The sequence below is a fragment of the Pseudochaenichthys georgianus genome, chromosome 12, assembly GCF_902827115.2.
Source record: "Pseudochaenichthys georgianus chromosome 12, fPseGeo1.2, whole genome shotgun sequence".
NCBI classification, from domain to species: domain Eukaryota; kingdom Metazoa; phylum Chordata; class Actinopteri; order Perciformes; family Channichthyidae; genus Pseudochaenichthys; species Pseudochaenichthys georgianus.
In genome coordinates, this window is record NC_047514.1 from 13,933,595 (window position 1) to 13,957,341 (window position 23,747).

General features: G+C 41.0%; 2 protein-coding genes across 2 annotated transcripts; one reads left to right on the forward strand and one right to left on the reverse strand.

The window, feature by feature from the left end:
• The first annotated feature begins 262 nt into the window (after window positions 1-262).
• On the forward strand, window positions 263-12,595 carry nop14 (NOP14 nucleolar protein homolog (yeast)). Its single transcript, XM_034095841.2, has 19 exons — window positions 263-448; window positions 829-1,011; window positions 1,755-1,889; window positions 2,052-2,193; window positions 2,521-2,669; window positions 3,131-3,262; window positions 3,396-3,518; window positions 3,614-3,745; window positions 3,877-4,195; window positions 4,485-4,615; window positions 4,725-4,810; window positions 4,923-5,058; window positions 5,404-5,505; window positions 5,855-6,008; window positions 6,210-6,369; window positions 11,367-11,514; window positions 11,621-11,739; window positions 11,863-12,018; window positions 12,121-12,595. The coding sequence occupies exons 2-19, from the start codon at window positions 829-831 to the stop codon at window positions 12,215-12,217; spliced, it is 2,604 nt and encodes an 867-aa protein (XP_033951732.1). The 5' UTR covers window positions 263-448; the 3' UTR covers window positions 12,218-12,595.
• Window positions 12,596-14,540: 1,945 nt separating this feature from the next.
• Window positions 14,541-22,327, reverse strand: LOC117456100 (alpha-synuclein-like). The gene is made up of 6 exons (XM_034095842.2): window positions 22,085-22,327; window positions 21,582-21,741; window positions 21,366-21,395; window positions 20,460-20,590; window positions 15,455-15,520; window positions 14,541-15,130 (listed from the first exon to the last, which is right to left on the reverse strand). The coding sequence occupies exons 2-6, from the start codon at window positions 21,700-21,702 to the stop codon at window positions 15,116-15,118; spliced, it is 363 nt and encodes a 120-aa protein (XP_033951733.1). The 5' UTR covers window positions 21,703-21,741; window positions 22,085-22,327; the 3' UTR covers window positions 14,541-15,115.
• Between the last annotated feature and the right edge of the window lie 1,420 nt (window positions 22,328-23,747).

Sequence of the window (23,747 nt, forward strand, 5' to 3'; positions counted from 1 at the left end):
TGTAAAGGTTATCAATAAAGTGTATTCAGTGGTGGAAATGGATACTCAGGTCTTCTATAAAAGTGACAACACAACAGAGTAGAATACTATCTCACAAGTAAAGGTCATACATTCAGTAAAAGTACAAGATGGTTAAAAAGTTACAAGTATGGTACATGAACGTGTAACGTTCCCTTTAACTACAGCAGTAAATGTAGCCTACGTAGGTCCCTATTTCCTTGTATATCATTGCCATCGCTGGGGGCGCTGTGGGGAATCTGCGTCACTCTTATCTGCTTCCTTCTTGTTTTCAACTTTGACCTGAATCTTGTGCACGCTGGAAATGGAAACAACGTGGAGAGTAAACGTTTAAAGTGTTGTTTATTGCATTTCCAGTTGGCAGAGGCTTATTGCCTCATGTTTTCTTCCCTCTGGATTTAATAACGCGACTCCTCAATCCGGCTGCAAGGTAAACGCTGCTTCTGTGTCCGTTTGTTTACAAGCGGTTGACTCCTCAAATGAAGCTAGCTAGCTATAAAGTAGCTCCAGTTTTTCATTTTTGCTCGTATTACATGACATCATCCCATGTAATACTTCTGCTTCTATGGATATGTTACAGGCACCTATTAAATGTATTGTTAACCAACACGCCCCCAAGGCTAGCTGTTAGCTAACGTTAACCAGTGTAACTAGTAACCAGACACTCATGCAGGAGATATGTGCACTGTTATAGCAGCAACAACAACTCAAAATGTCATTTAATTTAATACTTAATTGTTTATATAATCAGACATTTAATTCAGTCTCTCAGAGGTGTTGTCAGTTAAAAACAAATTGTATCTGTTACAGATGGGGAAGGTGCCAAAGAAGAGGAGCATGGCTGACAAGGTTCGCAAAACCAAGACCTCTACTGAGATAAAAAACAACCCCTTTGAAGTGAAGATCAACAGGAAGAAATTTGAAATTTTGGGGCAGAAATCCAAGCATGATGTGGGTCTGCCTGGTGTGTCTCGATCCAAAGCCATTAATAAGGTAAGAGGAAATCTCATGTTTTTATATTTCTTACACCTTAACTAGATTCTCCCTCTGCAAGGAACTATAGAACCAAAACTAATTCAGCAACCTTCTGTTTCTACACTCATTTACACACCAGTCATGATTTTTACAGCACTTCATATAAACTAAGAACATGTTTAACATTAAGCTGCATAACACAAGATCAATAACATATTTTTATATAATTCATTTTGTCTAGAGTGTTTGGTTAGTTATTTGCCCGAGTGAATGTGAAAAAAATAAATAAACAGTGAGATTTTAAATGAGGGATAATATACTTCAGATGTTACTCAGAGGAACAAAGGTTTGGTGTTCATTCTACAAACGGAGAATATTCTGCAGTCTGGTAAAATGATATATACATGAAGGTTCTTCTACTGTAGCACTGTATCTGTCAGCCATGTTGGGTCACAGCTCATCATCCATTTAACACTTTCTGTGCTGTGAAGCCTGGTGCTCACAGTATCATGCTGTGAGAGGGATTCTCTGCAGGAAAGGCTGAGAGCTTTGCAGGCACTAAGAAGTTAAAGTGAGGTTTAAAGTTTAGGCTGCACACTCGATTCAATGCTGTTATTATTTATGTTTTTGTATGCATCTATTTATTGTTTCTCTGCTTGTCAAGTCTGATCAGTGAAGCTTGAACATTCTTACTCAAAGGGGACATTTCTGTAATGTTTTATGGACATAAATCACATGCAATATTTGTTTTGGATCTGTAGAGAAAAGACACCCTCCTGAAGGAATACAAACAGAAGGGCAAGTCCAGCAAATTCATTGACAGACGCTTTGGGGAGTATGACACCAATATGGCACCAGAAGACAAAATCCTGCAGAGGTTCGCCATGGAGAGACAGGTCAGTGATGTCATGATGTGCATTTAGTAACATTACTGCCTAAGGTCCGTTTGTCCCTACCGCGTGTGTAACTTTTGAAATTTAACAGGATTAATCATTGCTCTCGCAACAAATGTCACTATGTTTACCACACTCTCAGACGATCTTTGTTTTTTTGTTCAGCGTAACCATGACAAGAAGGATGTGTACAACCTGAACGAGGAGGAGGAGTTGACCCATTACGGCCAGTCGCTGGCTGAGATGGAGAAATTCAATGACAACGTGAATAGTGATGATGAATCAGAAGAGAAAGGTCTTCTGTCAGGTGAGCATTTCTGCTAACACCAGATGTTCAGAGCTGCAGTTGTTTGTAAAGAGGCTTATAATTATTCAGCCTCTGATTGTTTGTGTTTACTTCTTCAGTCAAGCCTGCCATGGTCAAACCTTATCAATATTTGTACAGAAATCTGTGTGTTGCAATTTAAAAAATATTTAAAAACTAGAAACATACATATAGCAACTGTATATGATTCTATGAACGCAGTGGTTGTTAATTTGAGGGTTAAGCGTTCCCAGCCACAAACTGGATATTTTAAGCCATGTTATAGAGAGCTAGTTCATAATAGTGACACTATTTCTCTTTCTCATCTAGCCGAGCTGACTGCCTCCCACTTTGGAGGAGGGGGTCTCCTCAGAAGGAAAACATCAGGGGACCAGGAGGGGGGGGAAGAAGGAGCCCCGAGGGCCAAATCCAGACAAGAGCTGATTGAAGAGCTCATCCAGAAGTCCAAGCAGGAGAAGGTGAGCCGACAACATGAACTGTGATCAATTAGTTTCACAATGACCTTTTCATCCTGTTCAACATATGCCAATTATTATATTATTATTTTTAGTCACTTACACGTCTTGCTACTGTAAATACAAAAAGTGCAGCACATCCACAACTGGAAATAGTCCAAAATAAATGCACCATTTACTCTTGTTTGTTTTAATTTTGGCAAAAGGCTGTTGTTTAAGTGAAGTGAATGCATTTGTAATACAAATTAATGAGTATTTATAAGCTAACTGCTTTTTAAAGGTTAATTAGTAGGAACCAATGATTAATCCACAAGCTAGTGAAGTTTGGAGGTACTGACACTTCTTGTTTTTTTTTTTTTTAATGGGAGTTATTAACAGTAACACAAATATAAAGCGCATCGCATCAGCCTTATATCTTAAAGGCTGACTCATCCAGAGAATTAACTTCTTCCATTTGCATTCAGCGAGACCGACAGGTGCAGAAAGAGGAATCGCAGGAGCTGACGGAGAAACTGGATCACGACTGGAAGAACATCCAGGCTCTGATGGTGAAGAAGATTCCCAGAGCGGAACGTGTCGAGGAGGAGAAGCCCAAGGTACATTTCCCCACTGCGGGACAAATAAAAGATATCTTGTTTTGAAAATTGATGTTTCACCATGAAATAACCTGAAAGATATTAGTGGCAGAGCCTGATACTTCTTTGTTCTCTCTCCATTGTGCATCTCCAGTTGGAACAGTATGACATGATGGTCCGAGAGCTCGTGTTCGAGATGAAGGCTCAGCCCTCAGAGAGGCTGAAGACCCCCGAGGAGGTCGCCCGGGAGGAGAGGGAGAAGCTGCAGAAACTAGAGGTATCTATCTTTGCATCGTAGGACAGCTGTTTCGTCATACTTAATACTTTACGATAGTTGTTATAATAGATTTCCTGTGCTCTGTTTTTCTCCAGGCGGACCGTCTGAGGAGGATGATGGGAGATCAGGTCGTGGAGAGTTCACAGAGTCAGACTCACATGTCAGCTGATGACCTCAACGACGGCTTCATCCTGGATAAGGACGACCAGAAGACCCTTTCTTATCAGGTAAGGGACAACGCAAAGCTAGAAGAAGGGTTTCTTTGATAAAGAACCAGTTTATTTCTGGAATATTCTTCACCTTTGTTCTTTAAAGGTTAATATAGAATGTGATTTTAACTAATTCATTTTGTGTCCAGGATGGAAAATGGAACATTGAAGAGGAGAAAGGGGAAGATAAGGATGGAAAGGAAGAAGAGGGAGAGGAGGAGGAATCAGAGGCAGAAGAGGGAGATGAAGAAGAGGAGGAGGAGGAAGAAGAAGAAGAGGAGGAGGAGGAGGAGGGCAGTAGTGAAGAAGAAGAAGATGCGCACTCTGACCTTGAGTCCGAGCAAGAAAGCGAGGATGAGGAGACACAACAGGAGGAAGAGGAGACCAGCGCCCAACCGAGTCTGAGCAAAGAGGAGCTGAAGGCCCAGCAGGAGGCCGCGAAGGCAGAGCTCCCGTACACATTCACTGGTAACTATCAAATCAAATCAAGTTTTATTTATATAGCACATTTATAAAAGATTTTTGGTCGAGCCAAAGTGCTGTACATATAATAAAAATAGCCTACAGTAGAGACGCTACACACAACAACTATAAATAAAATGTCAACAAAAAGTAAAGAAAACTACTTTTATTTCTGTTATTTTTTTTACTTGCATTCTCTATTGGAGTTGATCTCTGCTTGTCATCAGAAATAGAGACATTTCCGCATTTTGAGTAAATCTGATATCTATATGACCACCATTCTCTGTGTTTGTAGCTCCAGAGAGCCTTAGTGACCTGAAGGATCTGCTGCAGGGTCACACCCCCGACAACCAGCGCATCATCGTGGCCAGGACTCAGAAAAGCAACCATGCTAGTCTGGCTGTAGGCAATAAGCTCAAACTGCAGGTACGCAATAGTAGGCTACATATTCTCTTATGTATTGTGCTGTCTCTTTTGCCAGTTGTAGGGTGCGTTTGGTGCAGTATGAACTCTAAATATTATCCGTTTGTCTCAGAAACTGTTAGGCTTCCTGTTGGAGTACGTTGAAGATCTGGCCACCAGGAGTCCCCCTGAACTCACCACCATTGATAAGCTCATACCGTGAGTTCAAAAAGTGGCTTTCCTTCCTATGCTTTACCTTCTGCTTCAAATGTTATTGTCCTAGAAATGAAACACACCTGATCATTCCTTCCTGTTCTTTCTCTCTGTGTAGAGAGTTGTACACTTTGTGTCAGATGTTTCCAGAAGCAGCATGTAAGACCATGCAAAGCATCCTGGGAGACGCTGGACACAGCACGGAGGAGGTGCTCGAGGTCAAAGGGCATCTTCCTTTCCCAACACTAGACATGGTATGCACTGCAGTGAATAGTGAAAACATGTTGAATGTTCACCAGGGTGGAAGTAGATTTGAGATGTTTATATGTTAGTTGACTTCCGTAAGCTCATTCTGGCATGTGAGGGGGTTACAATAAAGTCAAAATTAAAATGTAGTGACATTTGAATTTACATATACAATACTATTTTATCTTTGCTGGATGTGTTATTCTAGTGTTTCTTGACGACAACCTCAATTGTAGAAAACATCCTTTTGATATCAGATGAAATGTTGCTTTTGCTATTGTTGTTAAATGGAAAAGGTTCTTCCTCAGTTTGTGACAAATGCAGCTTCAGGATGTTTTGTTTTTGTGTTTCAGATCATCTACCTGAAGTTGACAGCCCTTCTGTTTCCTACGTCAGACTTCAGACACCCGGTCACCACTCCTGCGCTGCTGTACATCAGCCAGGCTCTCACCAAGGTTCACAAAGTCTTCTTTTTATTATTGTCTGTATATTCAAAGCTTGTTTTTAAATGTTTTGACTGTACTGGCTTCTAGGGAGATTTCACCATACCCCATTTTGTTTCAATTCAGCCTTCCTGCTATCACTAGTCATTTTTGTGTGGATTTTCTCACAAAAATGAAGTTTTCAAAAGCACATAAAGCGCCACTGTTGTTTTCCTATCTTTTAAAATCTTGCATGGTAATTATGTTGGATGATTGCAATCCCTAAAGCAGATGAAAATCAATGTGGTATGAATGGATGTCTGTATTTTTTTTTAGCCATTTTGCCATTATTTGGTTCTGTGTGTATTTTGTATGTCTTCAGTGTCCAGTGAGATCCCTACAGGACATGACGTCAGGGTTAGTGCTGTGCTGTCTGGCGGTGGAGTACGTCTCCTTTTCAAAGCGCTTCCTGCCTGAGCTCATCAACTTCCTGGCTGGAACGCTACATCTGGCTGTACAGGACAAGACCTCTCTAGGTACACGCACTATCATGTTTAACGGCACATTTCCACGACTCTATCAAGCATCATTTGTACTGCTTACTAATCAAAGGAAGTTGATTTCAGAAATAAAGACACTCGCCGAATCCAAAAAGGACTTAAGTTTAACCACTCATTTAAATACTACACAATTAGTAGTGGACTCCGCTCTCATGCCCTTTGACCTCTGTCTTGCAGGTTACATCGTGGTGCCGCCCTTCAGGCCTTCAGGGAAGTGCAGCGATCTGCTGGTGGTGTCAGACTCTGAGTCCTGCAAGAGCTGGAGCCAGAAGAGCCTTCCACTGTCCGCGGCCCAACTCCTGGAGCTGAAAAATAACCTGGACAAAGACCACCACAGGTAGGAGGGGACGGACAAGAAATCTATTTTACAGTATTCTACAAAATGTTATATATAGCAAAAAACAAGACTATCAGTAATTACTAATCTTCAGTCGTTGTATAGAATTAACTAAGTAGGCTAACTGTACACTTGAAACACTATTTTAATTTAAGGATAGGTTTTTAGAATTTTTTCCCAAGTCTATCCTACAACATATCAAGGGAAAATGCTTGGCGGTTGGTGGTGACTGAGAATTTCTACAACATTTTGTAGAGTTAAAACACTTAACTTTGGAATTCTGGATTTTCTCATGTAGCTGAGGTTTCATTTTAGCTTCATTAGGGGAGGAGGGTTTTTTCCCACCTACTCTCTATCATTAGCCGCTTTCACACCGCAGGACTTGCGGTACTTTAGTGCCGGCACTAAAGTACCACTAAAGTACCACGGCACTAAATCCGCCAGGGGGCTAGTGCCAATCGCATTCACACCGCAGTACTTTCCCTGAGGCACGATTACGCTGACGTCACTTCGTCTTCTTCTTCTCTGGGTTTACTGGCAGGCCGCAAAACCACTTCACGGCGAGTACAACAAAAAAACGAGAGAAGAAGAACTACACGGGGGGGGGGGGGGGGGGGTATAAAGCCCATCCGCTGTTTGAGGCGTTTGTTTACTTTCCGACCTCAGACATGATGGAGTTCATAAGGGTAATTTACAAATAAAATACCCCATTATAACAATGGACTTTATCTTTATGTATTTATTATATATTACCCCCTCAGGCTGATTTTGGAAAAGGACATCAACCCTTGTTTGGTGTTTTTCCCTTATTTATCTAAAACAAATGACATGATAAATTACTTGTGTTTATGTGTGTAAGACTTGTGTTTCTGATAAATTCAACCACCGACACCTGTCTGCTCTCACATTCTTCTATTCTGCAAATTTGGGGTGGGACACAATAAATAAAGATTCGCCAGTTTGTTTGTTTTATTGCACAGTCAAGACATAACAATAACGGCATCATGCTGTTCCAGGTGTGTCGTATGCATGTAAATTGAAGTTAAATAACAGTGTGAAATGTAAAATAAAGTGCAAGTAGTTTCAAAACAATGTAACAGTGGCAATATATATAGCAGCAGACACGCCTTAGTGCAAGTTAGGTGTCAGTATTAAAAAACAGTGGCAATATATATATATAATAACAATAGAAAATCGTTACCACTCTTATTATTGTGGTCTTTAATTTTGTTATAGTCCTGCCTGAGTTTCTTTATTTTTACCCGGCATCCGTGTGCACTGTGCACGATTCCCAGCTCAAGTAGCGAACATCGCTCAAAACATTTGGAGTTGGGAACTGCTTTCTGTAGAAGCTGCTGCATCCCGTCCTTGGAGTAAATTGCCAGAAGCGCCGACACTTCCTCATCATTCCACCGCTCCGGTGTTGTAGTACGTGTGGTCATAACTGCTTTAAAGTACAAAAAAACTACTCGCTCAGGTGTGGATGTGGTTTTGTAGCGAGGAATAAAATGGCTGCCTAACAAAACAAATTCAGAGTCTAACGGGGCGTGGTTTGCAATTCGCCCAGCCAATAGAAATAGAATAGAAATTGGCACTCTTTTGTCACCAGGTTCGTACCACCTCTCTAGCAGGGACTAAAAAGTACCAAAAGAGTTCCAAAAAGAGTTCCCGGCACTGAGTAGTCCCGGCGGTGTGAACGCGACATTATTGGTACTAACAGAACTAAAGTACCAGGGAAAGTCCTGCGGTGTGAACGCGGCTATTGGAGAACATTTTTTGGAAGGGATGTCTTCACAGCCTGTATGGACTGGAGAAACTCATACATCATGTAATGTAATGTGGACATGTGATCAATGTTTGTGCATACCCGTCTGTATATACTAGCGATGTAACGATACCAAAAACTCACGGTACGATAATATCGTGATAAAAAGCCCACGGTACGATATGTATCGCGATATTGAAAAATAAAGGAAAAAAATGTTTTTTGTTTTTTTTTAACTAATTTCTTTTCTTTATTAAATAATAAATCTGATTTATACAGCATTTTAGTAGGATAGTAGTATTTTAAAGTGTCAACAATATAATAATCAGACCCTGCAATAGAATAAATCAAGTTTCACTTTAGTTTTTCAAGTAACTCAACTCTAACTCACTAACTCACTCAGCATCATCAAGGTTATCTTTTATAAATAGGAATATGAGCATGTCCACATTTCCAGGTAGAAGCTGGGATGTTTGGGCGTTTACAATATCCCCTGCTGTGGAAAAAACTCTCTTGCTTGGTACTGATGTTGCTGGGACAGGGAGATATGCTTTGGCCATGGGTAACAGCAGTGGGTCAAACTGCATTGTCTCTCCCCCACTTCAAAAACAATACCGTTTTTGCCAAGAAGGTGAGGCTTATTGACAGGGCGAGATATAAATATACTGTTGGTACTTGTCAATGTCTCTAGGTGTGTACATGTAGCCCTGTATATACGATGTCCTTTATTGTTATCTGTTGTTTTATGTTCATGTTGTAACCTACTTGCTGCCATGTTCGACAGGTCTCCCTTGAAAAAGAGATTGATGATCTCAATGAGACCATCTGGTTAAATAAAGGTTTTTTAAAAAAAAAAAAAAAATCTATATATATTAAAAAAAATCGCGGTATATTTTGTCAGTCTTACGACGGAATTGAGACATTTATTTACCGCGATATATCGTTACATCCCTAGTATATACCGCTGACCCACAGAGACATGCAGGCTGCACAGATTTCCTAATACCTCGATTGGCCATTCAGAATTGAGTGTGTACCCTCAGCATGTATTCACAGGAGTGAACACTTGCTCGGAGACAACAGAGTGCCACAGTGACGCGTCCTAAACTCCGGAAGTAAGCTGCGCATGGGTTCCTTCGACAAAAAAGCAATGCAATTTCTCCATAGGATTTTGGAAAATAGCTGGAATTAAGGTCTGTGGTTGACACACATTTAAGAGACGGATCCCGTTTTGTTCAGTCGGATAATCTCCACATGTCTATCCTACTTTTCTAATTTTCGAATCATAAATCGAATCGATAGATTTATGATAGGACTGAAGGAACCCATGCGCAGCTTACTTCCGGGTTTTAGGACGCGTCACTGTGGCACTCTATTATAGGCCCAGTAGGAATAGAGGGAGGGGGATGAAGTGAGAGAACGTTTTGTCTTCACACAGATTCTCACAATCAGTTTGGACCAGAATATTCCCACCAAAAAAGACAAGAGGAGAGGAGGATTGGCAGATGAATTACCTTTTTAATAAAAGAAGAAAGCTCATTTGTTCTATTGCAAACAGGACAAATGCACTCCTACATATCCTTCTTTAACCATTTGCTTTATACAGTTTTATATTAATGTGCATTTCTTATGGTGCTGTTAGGAATTTCAGTGATTTACATGTAATGTGTTGGAGATAAGCCATCACACTGTGTTTACCTGTGCAGACGGTACGGCTCAGCGCTGATACAGCCACTCGCGTGACTGATGAGTCGCAGCGTGCTTTCACACAGCAGCTGGTGTGTGGGCTCAAAGCAGAGCATGCAAACAGGCTTCAGCAGACCACGATTATGCCTGGGATTATACATTTGTGTTTCTACCCAACAAAAATGAATACAGAAACAGATTCAAACATTGTGTCGGAGAAATTACTTTATTTGTCAAAGAAAGAAGTGCATTTTAATCATTTATGTATTTAACATCGGATAGAACGATTAGAAATTCAAATAAATCTGAATTTTCTGTCGAATCATTTCAAGAGAGCATAGACTAATTGATCCAATGCTTTCTTTTCAAAGCAGCAGCTGTTATAGTATTTGAAATCTTAATAAATCACACAGATGCTTGCCTCTACTCTGTGAATCCATATCTTGTCGCTGCGTGTTCCTCCTACTCCTCACACCTGGGGGCCATATTCTGATCCCTGCTCTCCTTCAGGCCTCGTGTGTGTGTGTGTGTGTGTGTGTGTGTGTGTGTGTGTGTGTGTGTGTGTGTGTGTGTGTGTGTGTGTGTGTGTGTGTGTGTGTGTGTGTGTGTGTGTGTGTGTGTGTGTGTGTGTGTGTGTGTGTGTGTGTGTGTGTGTGTGTGTGTGTGTGTGTGTGTGTGTGTGTGTGTGTGTGTGTGTGTGCCAAGGTATAGCAGCATCTGGGTGGAGAAGAACAGAGTGTTCACTGTGTGAATGCCAAAGTGTGTCTTAATGTGATGAAATGAATACACATCTATTTGGGGACTTTGGATCTTCTACTAGAAACGGTAGAAGAGCTTCCGTTTGATTTTCGAACTGTTATGCATCTCTTCTGGCCGTCAGCTTGCTCAGTGTTTCTGTGAACTTTTTTTCTACGTTCTGTTAAGCCCACTGATTCTCGCTCATGAAATATGTAGTTATCTTTGGCCTGTCTGTCTGTCGTGCCACCACTTTAGTCGAGATTGATTAGCACAAGCTTTTTGTACAGACATCTGTTTTCTGATGAAAAATCCTCTGTTTTCACGATCCCTTGATTTATTTCTGCCTTTACAAGGCTAAGGGTTTCATTTCTCGACAATTACTGGATGGATTCCCATGATGGTTTGGTACGTTCATGGCCCCCTCGGGATGCATTGTAATATTTAATGGTTCTCAGAACCAACATATGACATTTAAATGTATACTAATTTCTCCAAAATGACCAAAAACTGCAAAAGTAATGACATCCGGATCAGACATGGTAAAAATGACACGTAAAATCAGCATGTTTCGGGCATCGTAACATTCAGAAAGCAAGCTCAAAGCACGGCTGTGTCACATTTTTTATAAAAAACATATAAGAACAACCCACATTTACTAAACTCATTACAAATAGAAGACACATGAATGCCTTTGCTATGCAGAGTGCTATGGGTGTGATAGCGCTGTTGCTAAGGAGGCTAATACCACGAGACAAAGACCAACTCAAATAAAACCGAGATGTTGATCCATGTTTTTGTCTCTCTGCAGGTTGACGTGTCTGTCTACCTGCCTGGACCTGGTGAAGCGCTGCTGCCTGCTCTACAAAGACCTCATGTCTTTCTCACACATCTTCCAGCCAATCAGAACGCTGCTTTCCAAACATCTTTCAGCCCAAGCGTTACCAGATCCTTTGAAGGTTGGTGTCAGTTGTTTTGAAATAGCAAGATCTATCTTTTTCAATTTTTCTCTCAACATATCATATCGTCAGTTTTTTCTCACTTATAACACTTGTGTTGTTGCAGGAGCTCCACAGTGAGATCCTGGAGATCATCAGCGGTGTTCCTGCGGCCCACAGTCGGCTGATTTTAGAGAAGAAGAAGCCCATTCCTCTGAAGCTGCTCACACCCAAGATTGTTGAAATGTAAGTGTGAAATGAGTACAAACGTTTTAATTTGTGTTGAAATGATTTCCAAAAGCTGAGATGCTGACCTGCTAGCAGTGCCTCTGTTATAAATATCTAATCTGCTTATTAAATATTTCTCAGATTGGACTATGGAAAGAAGCGTGGAAGCAACAGAGAGGAGAGGGAGAGGGAGCGACTGAAGCACAAGTACAAGAAGGAGTTCAAGGGCGCTCTGAGGGAGATCAGGAAGGACACACGCTTCCTGGCCAGAGAGAAGCTCAACGAGGTCATGGACAGGTACGGATAACACCAGGATCCATGAGGAAGTGAACCAAAATGTTTCTCTAAAATGCTTCCGTTAGTAAAAGCTTCTAACTGTCGACTCGTTCTGCCTTTCAGAGATTCGGAGAGAAAGAAGAAGGTGAGGGAGCTCTTCGGAAGCTTAGCCACTCAGGAGGGAGAGTGGAAGGCCCTGAAGAGGAGGAAGAACAAGTAAAAGTCTTCATCGCTTCTCTCCATCACCTGTTTCCCATCATATGGACATCCAACAGCCTGTACAAGGTTGAATTTGGTGGAACTGGGAACTGTTTTGTGCTTAAAAGATTCATTTTTAATCACAAGAGGATACATGTACCTTCTTTATTGCAACATGCATTTTAGACTGTCAAATCGCTGTCAGAAATGCAAAGAGTTGTCAAATATTATGATATAGGCGTTGGATGTGACGATCGGGATACTGTTGTTGGACGTGTCAGTCAACACAACAGAGATTACTGGGTTTTCTTATTCCTTTATTCTCCTCAGAAACCATCCATATTATGTGCTTGAATACAGAACTGACATAAAATAAATGACTGTTCTTTTCCATAAATAATTGGTATGTTTCTCCAGTTAAGTCAATATTTAGGTTTATTCCAACCCTGATGAATATGTAAAATCATTACTAAGTCAAATGCTCGGTAGAGGGCAATGCTAACCTCATGACTTGAACTGTTACATAAAATGTGTGCATTGCTCAGTGGGCGTCTTGTGAGGGAGAGGAGCCAGTTTTTACTTTATTAAATGTTTTAAAATGAGAATGAAACAACAGCCCCACGGCTGTGTAGATAGACGTCGAGATAAGATAAGAGGTACTTTATTGATCCCACATTGGGAAATGTTTGCATTGCAGCAGCATAAAAAAACAACAAAACAAGACATTGCACATAAGTAGATATTAAAGAGTAGAAATAAACACTAGAAAATATACAGTAGACCATGAAGGTACAAAATCGATATACTCTGACAATAAAACACTATTGAAGGGCTTTAGACACAATATAAAGAAGAAGATTCATCTTTATTAATCCCCCTAGGGGGAAATTCAGGTTTTCACTCTGGCTTGTCTTTTTGTTTAAAACACACAGTACACATGCACATGCAATACACACTATACAGAATACACATGCATCTGGAGAGGGCCAGAGCGAAGAGGCTGCCAGTCTAGCCGGCGCCTGGGAGCAGGAGATGAACTGGCACCTCTCTAGCTACCAGTCCACTCTGTGGGTTTTTTGGTGGATTGGGACTTTCGAATCGGCGACCCTTCGGTCCCAGGGGCAAGTCCCTACAGACTGAGCCACTGCCGCCCAAAAGCAGGACATTATATACATTAAGAGTGTAGGAAATGGAATATTAAATGTAAAACGTGCAGTGTGTCAGTGTGAGCTACCCGAGATATATATGCTTCTGGATCATGACCATCTTCTCAAGTAGCAGTCATTTATTGACTTTAGGACTTAAGTACATGGCTGCTATTTTCCATTTATTTCTCAGACAAAACTGTGATAAAGTTGATAAACAAATCCAGTCAAATGTAAAGTTCCAGCCCTTTCACTAAGTATAATACATTTTTATAATATGCACAAAAACATCTATTCTCCCAAAATGTCAGCAGTGTTCTGTTCAGGGATCCTCTTAGCTCTGGCCAAAATAAATCAGAAAACAATTTAAATCCTGAACGTCATGTTTTCACAGTGGACGTCTCTATATGGAGCCGCGGTGAACAATAACAACAAGGAGTCAGCAGGGACCACACAGGAAACACTAGTTGACAGGTTTATACAATAACAAGTGCAGGGCTCTCTGCAGGATTCATTAGTACCAATTGGAAGTGAAAAGTACAATTTAAATGACTCACTCTGTTTCTAGGGAGCACAGATCTTTATGTAAACTGCTGGAGTGATTCACAAAGGCTGTCTTAAAATCTGGAAGAAATGAAACATGCTTTCACCTTTTGGGAGAAAATTCAAATTAAGCCAAATGTGAAATACCTGCTCTCAAGTGGTGCGGCTGTGGATGGATGTGTAGTGAACAACAGTATTCCTCCTCCTCTCTCACGTTATAGAGCCTGCATCAAAGCCAACATGTTCTTTTGTAATAACATACTGTGCAGGGAGATTGCTGCCTTTAAAGACATATTTTTCTCTGATGAAAACAGCAGTACGTTTCATCACACATTCTTATATTCTTGCCAGATATATTCAAATCCTTTGAACAGGAACATGTTTTTGGTTTTTGGTTTACATCTGGCTTACAGACAGATAGACACATGTTATTGTTGCTGGCTGTTTTTTAACCTAGTTCCTCGTTAGATAATGAGAGGGATAGGCGGCTTGACATGCAGAGTTTAGGCATCAAAATGTTACATTGTCTTAGTTTAGGCTTGCAGTGATTTTGTTGCGTTTACAGTGTGAATACAAATATCAATTTATTTATTCTTCTCAAAAAATGATCAAAACGGGAGTCACTAAATGAAAAAGAAAACATCAGCAACATCTCACTTTTTCTTTTTGTACATATTTTATTAAACATTTAACTCCAAATCAATCAATATCACAAGCAGAGTAGTTGTACATGCCCTTGGTTTCCAAAAGTCCATTCAATATGACATATTTCTGTTACAGCAGTGATAACTTAAAAAATACAATATGAATGCACAAATAGCTTAGCACTTTATATAGTCCACTGCAAAAAACAGTGACGGTTTACAGACAAAAATAGAGATTATCATTATGCTTCCATTTAAAACAGATTACTGTAAATTGGTAATTTATATAGAGACACTTAGGTGCTTGAAGTGGTACATTTCCATGTTTGAGTTATTGACAGCCATACAGTTGACAAGAAACATACATAAAGACAAACACACACACACCCCTCTTTCTTTACAACATTACACATACACTGCTGTACAGACATACGTAACAACACAGACAGAAACACACACGCACACAAACGTTGGGCACAGACTCCATAAAGGACCAAAAGGAGGCACAACGGGACTTGGCAGAGCGACATGGAATGTTTCGATCATTGATCTTCTATATCGGATCTTTGCTCTTTCATTGTGAAGATCTCAATCATCGTCGTCCTGAGAAAGACGAAGGACAAAAGACGGGCGCTGAAATTAGTAGTATAGTATGCAAATATAACCCCATGATCCAGTAGCTCCTTCATCTTATTTTATGTATGGAGTACTCAGATGAATGTGGACTCAATTATATATTTTAATGTCTCAAGGTCCCGAAACTGCTTTTAAACATCGCTTTAAAATGTTCTAATGTAACGGTTACAGAGGTTTTTAATTTAGATCTTGTCAGAAAAAAATCCTGTCTGACTGTCAATTCACTAATTCTTCTATAAGAATGAAATACAGCTTCATATAGTAATTATTATTGACTGTTGCTAGTCTTACCTCTGTAACATCAGCGGGGTCAGTATCAACCGGTGACTCTGCCATGTCCTGTACTGCTTCGTCAGTCTGGGAAAAGACAAAAATATATATTTTAAAACTTTAAATACATTTGTTTGATGAGACATCAGTTGATAAAGAAAACAAATTATCTGGTTCCAGCTTCTCAGTGTAACGTTTTACAACTGACTTTGGAGTATGGGAAAAAATCCTAAGCATTTTCCTTTTCTATTTTTAAAGTGTATAGAGATAACACATGTAAAAAAAATACTCATAAGCAGATGAATCAATCAATCAACTAATCATTAATTGCACCCCCTAGACACAGACGCACCTCCAGATGATGAGAACAACATCTGGAAGCACTTACTGCCATTTTGCCATCATTTATGCAATTTCATACAACACTTTTAAATATAAACAACTCACATAATTCACCCCACTCTTGCTTTGTCTATTAATACATTAAAAAGGCACTCATTTCATGACGGACATTATGATTGGTGGCCATTCTGACTGAGTGGGAAGCTGATCTGAAGCGATAATGAAGGGGAGGGAGGTGGAGGTGTGTGTGACGTCTCCTGTCTCGCTGAAAGGACGCTCCGATTACACCGTGCCATTGAAATGACCTTCCTTAATGGGGAGCGGTCCCAGTATGTGAAGTGTGTGTGTGTGTGTGTGTGTGTGTGTGTGTGTGTGTGTGTGTGTGTGTGTGTGTGTGTGTGTGTGTGTGTGTGTGTGTGTGTGTCTGACATAACCTTAAACCCTGAAGCACCTTCTCCTCCTGCTGCTGGATTTAACACCACCCATTGAGCCTCCATCTGTTTACCCAGCAGAGCCGGAGAGATGTGTGCTTGTGTCAACACACACACATCAACACCAACGTGTCTACTGTAGCCAGATACAATTTACAAAAAGTTAAAGATTTGTTCAGTTATGAGGTATTACCAAATCAAATGTATCTGTGAAAACTGTCTTACGAAGCAAAATCAAAGTAATGCCTCGCCTCCAATCTGAATTGTTTTAGAGCAGAAATTGCTTTCTAGGGACCTGAAATTCAGCATCCTCTTTTATTGCATGTCGCTGAAAAGATCCGAGCAATAAGACGTGTTTGTTATTAAGACCATTTTCTATTTTCTGCCTCCTCAGCTCCGAGCCACTCTAGCTTCCACTCTCGGTCTCATTGTCATTTTCCTCTCCTTCTACACTGAACACAAATATAAATGCAACACTTTTGTTTTTGCTCCCATTTTTCTTGAGATGAACTCAAAGATCTAAAACATGTTCTATATACACAAAATAACTATTTCTCTCAAATGTTGTTCACAAATCTGAAAAAATCTGTGATAGTGAGCACTTCTCCTTTGCCGAGATAATCCATCCCACCTCACAGGTGTGGCATATCAAGATGCTGATTAGACAGCATGATTATTGCACAGGTGTGCCTTAGGCTGGCCACAATAAAAGGCCACTCTGAAACGTGCAGTTTTGCTTTATTGGGGGGGTCTGGGGGGGGGTCCGAAAACCAGTCAGTATCTGGTGTGACCACCATTTGCCTCACGCAGTGCAACACATCTCCTTCGCATAGAGTTGATCAGGTTGTTGATTGTGGCCTGTGGAATGTTGGTCCACTCCTCTTCAATGGCTGTGCCAAGTTGCTGGATATTGGCAGGAACTGGAACACGCTGTCGTATACGCCGATCCAGAGCATCCCAAACATGCTCAATGGGTGACATGTCCGGTGAGTATGCTGGCCATGCAAGAACTGGGATGTTTTCAGCGGTGATGGTCGTGGATGAATGGCACAACAATGGGCCTCAGGATCTCGTCACGGTATCTCTGTGCATTCACAATGCCATCAATAAAATGCACCTGTGTTCGTCGTCCATAACATACGCCTGCCCATACCATAACCCCACTACCACCATGGGTCACTCGATTCACTACATTGACATCAGAAAACCGCTCACCCACACGACGCCACACACGCTGTCTGCCATCTGCCCTGAACAGTGAAAACCGGGATTCATCCGTGAAGAGAACACCTCTCCAACGTGCCAGACGCCATCGAATGTGAGCATTTGCCCACTCAAGTCGGTTACGACGACGAACCGGAGTCAGGTCGAGACCCCGATGAGGACGACGAGCATGCAGATGAGCTTCCCTGAGACGGTTTCTGACAGTTTGTGCAGAAATTCTTTGGTTATGCAAACCGATTGTTGCAGCAGCTGTCCGAGTGGCTGGTCTCAGACGATCTTGGAGGTGAACATGCTGGATGTGGAGGTCCTGGGCTGGTGTGGTTACACGTGGTCTGCGGTTGTGAGGCCGGTTGGATGTACTGCCAAATTCTCTGAAACGCCTTTGGAGACGGCTTATGGTAGAGAAACGAACATTCAATTCACGGGCAACAGCTCTGGTGGACATTCCTGCTGTCAGCATGCCAATTGCACGCTCCCTCAAAACTTGCGACATCTGTGGCATTGTGCTGTGTGATAAAACTGAACATTTTAGAGTGGCCTTTTATTGTGGCCAGCCTAAGGCACACCTGTGCAATAATCATGCTGTCTAATCAGCATCTTGATATGCCACACCTGTGAGGTGGGATGGATTATCTCGGCAAAGGAGAAGTGCTCACTATCACAGATTTTTTCAGATTTGTGAACAATATTTGAGAGAAATAGTTATTTTGTGTATATAGAACATGTTTTAGATCTTTTGAGTTCATCTCATGAAAAATGGGAGCAAAAACAAAAGTGTTGCATTTATATTTTTGTTCAGTGTACCTCTCTGGCCTTTTCTGTCTCTTGAAATGAGTCACCAGCAGCTGCTAAATTGGTGACACAGCTAAATGAGATTAATCAGACACCTCTGTTTGGGGGGGGGTGTGTGTGTGTGTGTGTGTGTGTGTGTGTGTGTGTGTGTGTGGCATTACTATACTTGTGGGGACCTAAATCTGTCTACACAGTCACGTGTGGGGACTCGACTCCCTTATGGGGACAAATTGGAGGTCCCCATGAGGGGGATCATTAATTTTAGGGTGAAGACTTAGTTAGGTTTAGGATTAGGGTTAGGGTTAGGCATGTGTTGGTTATGGTTAAGGTTAGGATAAGTCTCCAGGAAATGCATGTAAGTCAATGTAATGTCCCCTGAAGTGATGTATATATGTGTGTGTGTGTGTGTGTGTGTGTGTGTGTGTGTGTGTGTGTGTGTGTGTGTGTGTGTGTGTGTGTGTGTGTGTGTGTGTCACAGGAGACAGTCTTTGATGGGCCCTCTCAACCCGGCATCAATTTTTTAAAATGAAATCAATATTAATGAAGTTTAATGGCTGCACCACCTGGGAATAAAGTGAGCTCAATCTGCTGCTGTCAGCATGTCAATCTCTCGCCATGAATACCAGGATTTAGCTTTTGTTATGTGTGTTTATTCCACTCCTGGTCTGTTTGTCCATCTGTCTGTCCGAGCTGCCTGCCAGCTTGGCTCGTCATGGTTTTTCTTAATGAGACTGATCACACTCCAGGTGGAGCTCCATCAGTGTTTTATCCCTCAGGGTGAATATCAACCATCTACCTGCCTGAACTGAAATTGATAACACAACCGTTCACGAGGATAAAAGAATTCAATGGATGTTTGTGGGAAATACAATAAGCTTCTTTTGTTAATGAAATAAAATGCCAGCAATGAAGGATGAAAGCGGTAGTGAAGAATGATTTCATCGCTACGATAAAAGAACTATGATCATTTATTAGGTGTCTAATCTGATCTTTTCACAAGGTACTTTTCACTCAAAACAGCAAATTAAAGCAGAGCTGAAGAAAAGTGTGTGTGTGCTGTTATCTCGTGGTGTTCAAATTGTGTTTCTTCACTAATTAGGGGATCGAGATGAAGCATCACAACAAATATTCAATAAAGTGATGCTGTTGCCCAGGGAGACATTTAGCTGGTTTATCATTTCCTACTCCTGTCAGCAATCTTATAAGAATAAAGAGGGTAATCCCAGGATAATTAAGCCATATTTATCGTGATACAAACCATAGGGCGATGTTACTGCTATAGTTGGTCAACGAAAGAGTGTAAAAAAACGAGTGTTCCTCTAATGTAAAGATTTGTTTACGGATTTTTGTTTAGGGATGTTGTACACTGATGCATGTATCCTTCAGGTTTGACAAGCCTGTTGAATGGCCTTTCTCACAAAACATGTACCTAAAATATGTACACTGTACCATGTTAACTTGCAGTATTATTCTTTGTGAAGCCATCAACAGCCCTAAATTCCCAGCAAAAAATTACAAAGACATGGCCTCAGTGTTGGCCCTGAGCAAAAAGTCTACAATAACAGCAGCAAATATTTGCTAGAGAAAGGTGAGGGTAGAAAAGAAAAGTGTAAAATATTTATTATTTTTTGTATTTGAGTTGTTTCGCCGCAGCAAATTGTTTGCTACAGTAAACTGCCTTCACCTCCTCCTCCTCCTTTAGATAAACGATGGCCAGGCTGACAAGATGAACAAAGCAGGAAAGCTAACATTATGTAGCGGCTTTCATTACAGATGCCACACAGGCGATATGAGAAGTGACAACAAATGACTCAAGGTTAGGAGGCCATCTTGGCACAGGGAAGATTTCTAGCCAGCTGACAGCCTCCGTCATGAAATGGAGGGATGTTCTATAATGCAAACTTTAAAGATGTGCTACATATTGTAAATCAATGTGTCTCTAGAGAAGTGTGAGCATGTGGTTAGTGTGTAAGTACGGAAGTAATGATTGGGGAGATATTACATGTCAGTTAAGTCACAATATTTCACTGAATTAAGTAACATTATGGTGATTGAGTCTATCACTGACTCTCACTTATCTCCATAGGTAGGCCTACCACTTAAACAAGGAACACAAATGTATGAGATTGAAACTTGTAATTTTTCACTGAAATTTAAATTGATGATCAAACTGGCTGGGCTTTTCCAGAGGCCATTTTTCTTTCAGTTCAGCTTAAAACAAAGAGTATATTTCTTACTTGTTTGGCAGGATCCTTCTTGACCAATCCGGTGGCAGCAGCAATGTTTCCTGCACCCTCTACAGTTTTGTGGGCCACAGCAGTAACCCCAGTAACCATTGCTCCACCCACCTGAGACACTCCAGACACAGCTGAAGAAGAAAAATAAGAATTAAATAGATTAACCCTATAGAGATATTAAAGACACTATTATTAGCATGTTTCAATACATTAACTGAGCAACCTCACAAACAGACTGGAGGCATTTCAAAGACTTCACTGAGTTTCACCCCGCCTATCAACGTTTGTACTATTGTAATGTGGGATTTTGCATAAGAGTTCATCTTGTTACTTTTATGTAAATGTCTTGTTGTGATTGGAAAGGTTTCTGGTAGATGTGTTTTGTTTAATCCAGTGAGGCTTCATTCTTAAAGTAAGTAATATAAATGTTTAGTTAATATATCCATTCACAACAAAGCTGCTCTACTGATGGTCACGATCCCCAATGTAGGCTACTTGGTCCCACTGATAACAAATATTCTCCCTCATTTAGTAAAAACCCATTCTGTATAATCACATTTTCAAAACACTCACTTTCACTTGCAGCTATGATACAACAATACTATTCCCCTAGATGCCTATATGAAGTCTCCTGTGGCTTCTTTGCTTGTTATTTATGAGAAATGGCAAGGCATGGCCCATTGGGAGTTGGGCAGGTTTTGTAGGTGGTGAAATATGACACTTACTCACCTGCAGAGTATACAACTCTATTACTGACCACCTCCAGTGAGAATACTATCGTGTTACTTTTATTTCAAAGATTTACTCGTAAAAAAGTGGTGTATTTTGGAAATGTGAACATTGATATTTTTTCAGAGCAGCAAGAGAGTATAACAGTTACATTACGTTAGAATATAAATATGTTACCTGTTGTGACTCCATCCTTTGTTTTGTTACCTTAAAAGAAAGCAGGTGAAGCTCAATCAGTGAAAATGTGAACATAATAGACAGTAGCCTATATGAAAAGCTTAATAGTCAGAATACTGCTATGATAATGATGATATTGACAATAAAAAATCAATCATCAAGGATTTAAAGGTTTACCATGATAAATCAAATCAATTGCCATTTGCCAGTACCCACCTACAAACATAACCCCATCTTTCGTCATCTCAGCTGCTCCAGTCACTCCCTGCTTGGTTTTCTCCGCCGCCAACACGACCCCATCCTTGGCTTTAGAGAAACCTTTCATTAAAGCGTCCATGGCTGCTATATTTATTGGCTCCAATATGAACACGCACAACTGTGAGGATGGTAAAACAGACGCAATGAGAAGGCACTCCCGGATCCAAGCGCTTGGTATTCAAACGTTTCACAAGACAAAAATGCCACCGCCCTACTTTTGTCTAAAACAGGTTTGTCAAGCCAGTATTGCCGTGTGAAATATCTGAGCGAATGAGGGAGCTGAAATCCCACCTGTAGGATCTGGTTACAGCCCCACTGAGAAAAACATGAATGGATTCACTAACCATTAAAGAAAACTGATCTAGTATCATGTTGCAATGTGATATAGAGAAATGAAATAGCTCTTGAGCTGATATTTCTAGGTAATTGATTAAAACAATTGATAAATGTGGCTCACGCACCTGTTTTCTTTCACTTCCTTTACGACGAGAATGTGATGAGTCTTCCGGGATGACAGCAGAGATTCTCCCAAAGGGTAGTAAAACCGGTTTATCGTCTCCAAACTACAACTAGCCTACTCTAAAAGACGAAGGACGAGTGTGTGGTGCCACCCGAGCAGACAGAGGGACAGACAGACCTCCACAGGTTTCACAGACGCCTCCTCCAACACGATCGAGAAGAGACTGCTGTCTGTCTGTCTGTCTGTCTGTCTGTCTGTATGTGACACGCGCGCGCGCACGCACGCACGCACGCACGCACGCACACACACACACACACACACACACACACACACGCACACACACACACACACACACACACACACACACACACACACACACACACACACACACACACACACACACACACACACACACACACACACACACACAGAGAGAGGGAGATTACGTAGCTCTTTCTCTACGTGGGTTGCCCACAGCAGCGTGTAGGAGTTCAGTTAATGTGGACCTATCATGCTATATTTGCAACATATATTGTAGGGCCATACCTATATAAAGTATATAAATATATATATTTTTTCCAAATACCAAACAGATCCTGCATTTTAGCCATGCCTCATTTCGCTCTATTTGCTCTTCCAGCCCTGTTTTTGCAGGGGGCTGATTCTGTGAGCTGCAACTGACCACGCCCCCCTGCAGGAGAGGGGAGTTGGCAGTTACTTTGGCATTAGGGCAGGGATATCTAGATACTTTCCAAGGTTTGACATAATTAATTGTGCTACTTTTAAAGCAAGCAACGATGTTTTCAAATCTGTAATCAAAAAGCTCCTCAAAAGCACTATCGAAGCAGTTCCTGCCATTGCTACGTTAGTTCAAACAGTAACAACGGACTATTTTTCTTAGCGGATGCATGTCAATTTAAATCAATACATACAACTATTTTTTAAATCAATAAAATCATTTTCTAAATCCATAAAATCATTTCAATTAATATTGGGAGTCATGTTGTTACTTTGTTGAGAATGTGGCCATGTAATAAGCGGGATAATGTGCAGCGACGCGGTCATTATGGGAAAAGAACACCGACAGGCTGATCAGGATAGAGTCATTATTCATTTGTTTTAAAGCAGGAGGCTTTACTAGAAAAAGAGCCACAGCGGAGAATAAACAGAAGGGCAACCATGGCAACCATGCAAGGGAAGTCTTCTTCGCTGCTTTTGTGGCAGACTACAGCGCCACTTACAGGCCTGGCATATGTACTACAGCGTCTCCAGCGCTTTCAAGCAGCAATGGCTGGCCGTGGCCCAACCTCTCATTCCCCTGATAGGTGGAGAATTGACCAATAGCCGTAGCACCACTGTCCTGACTTCAGGACAGTGTTCAAATCTGGCTCAGTCTATATCAGATCCGTTGCAGCCCCTTTTTTAGAGATTTGGGTATGGAGGAAAATAGAGAGGGTTGTGTTTCCTGACACTTGGTGAGTTCCCTGGAACACCGGGGACACATATTCATGTATAAAAGACGCACAAAAGTGCATTTTGCATGATAGGTCCCCTTTAAGTTATAAAGATACTGACGGATTAGAACTCTACGGATCAATATCTCGTAAACAAATCGTTGTTAAAACACAAATTAAGTCACCTAACAACCCAATTGTCAATGAAAC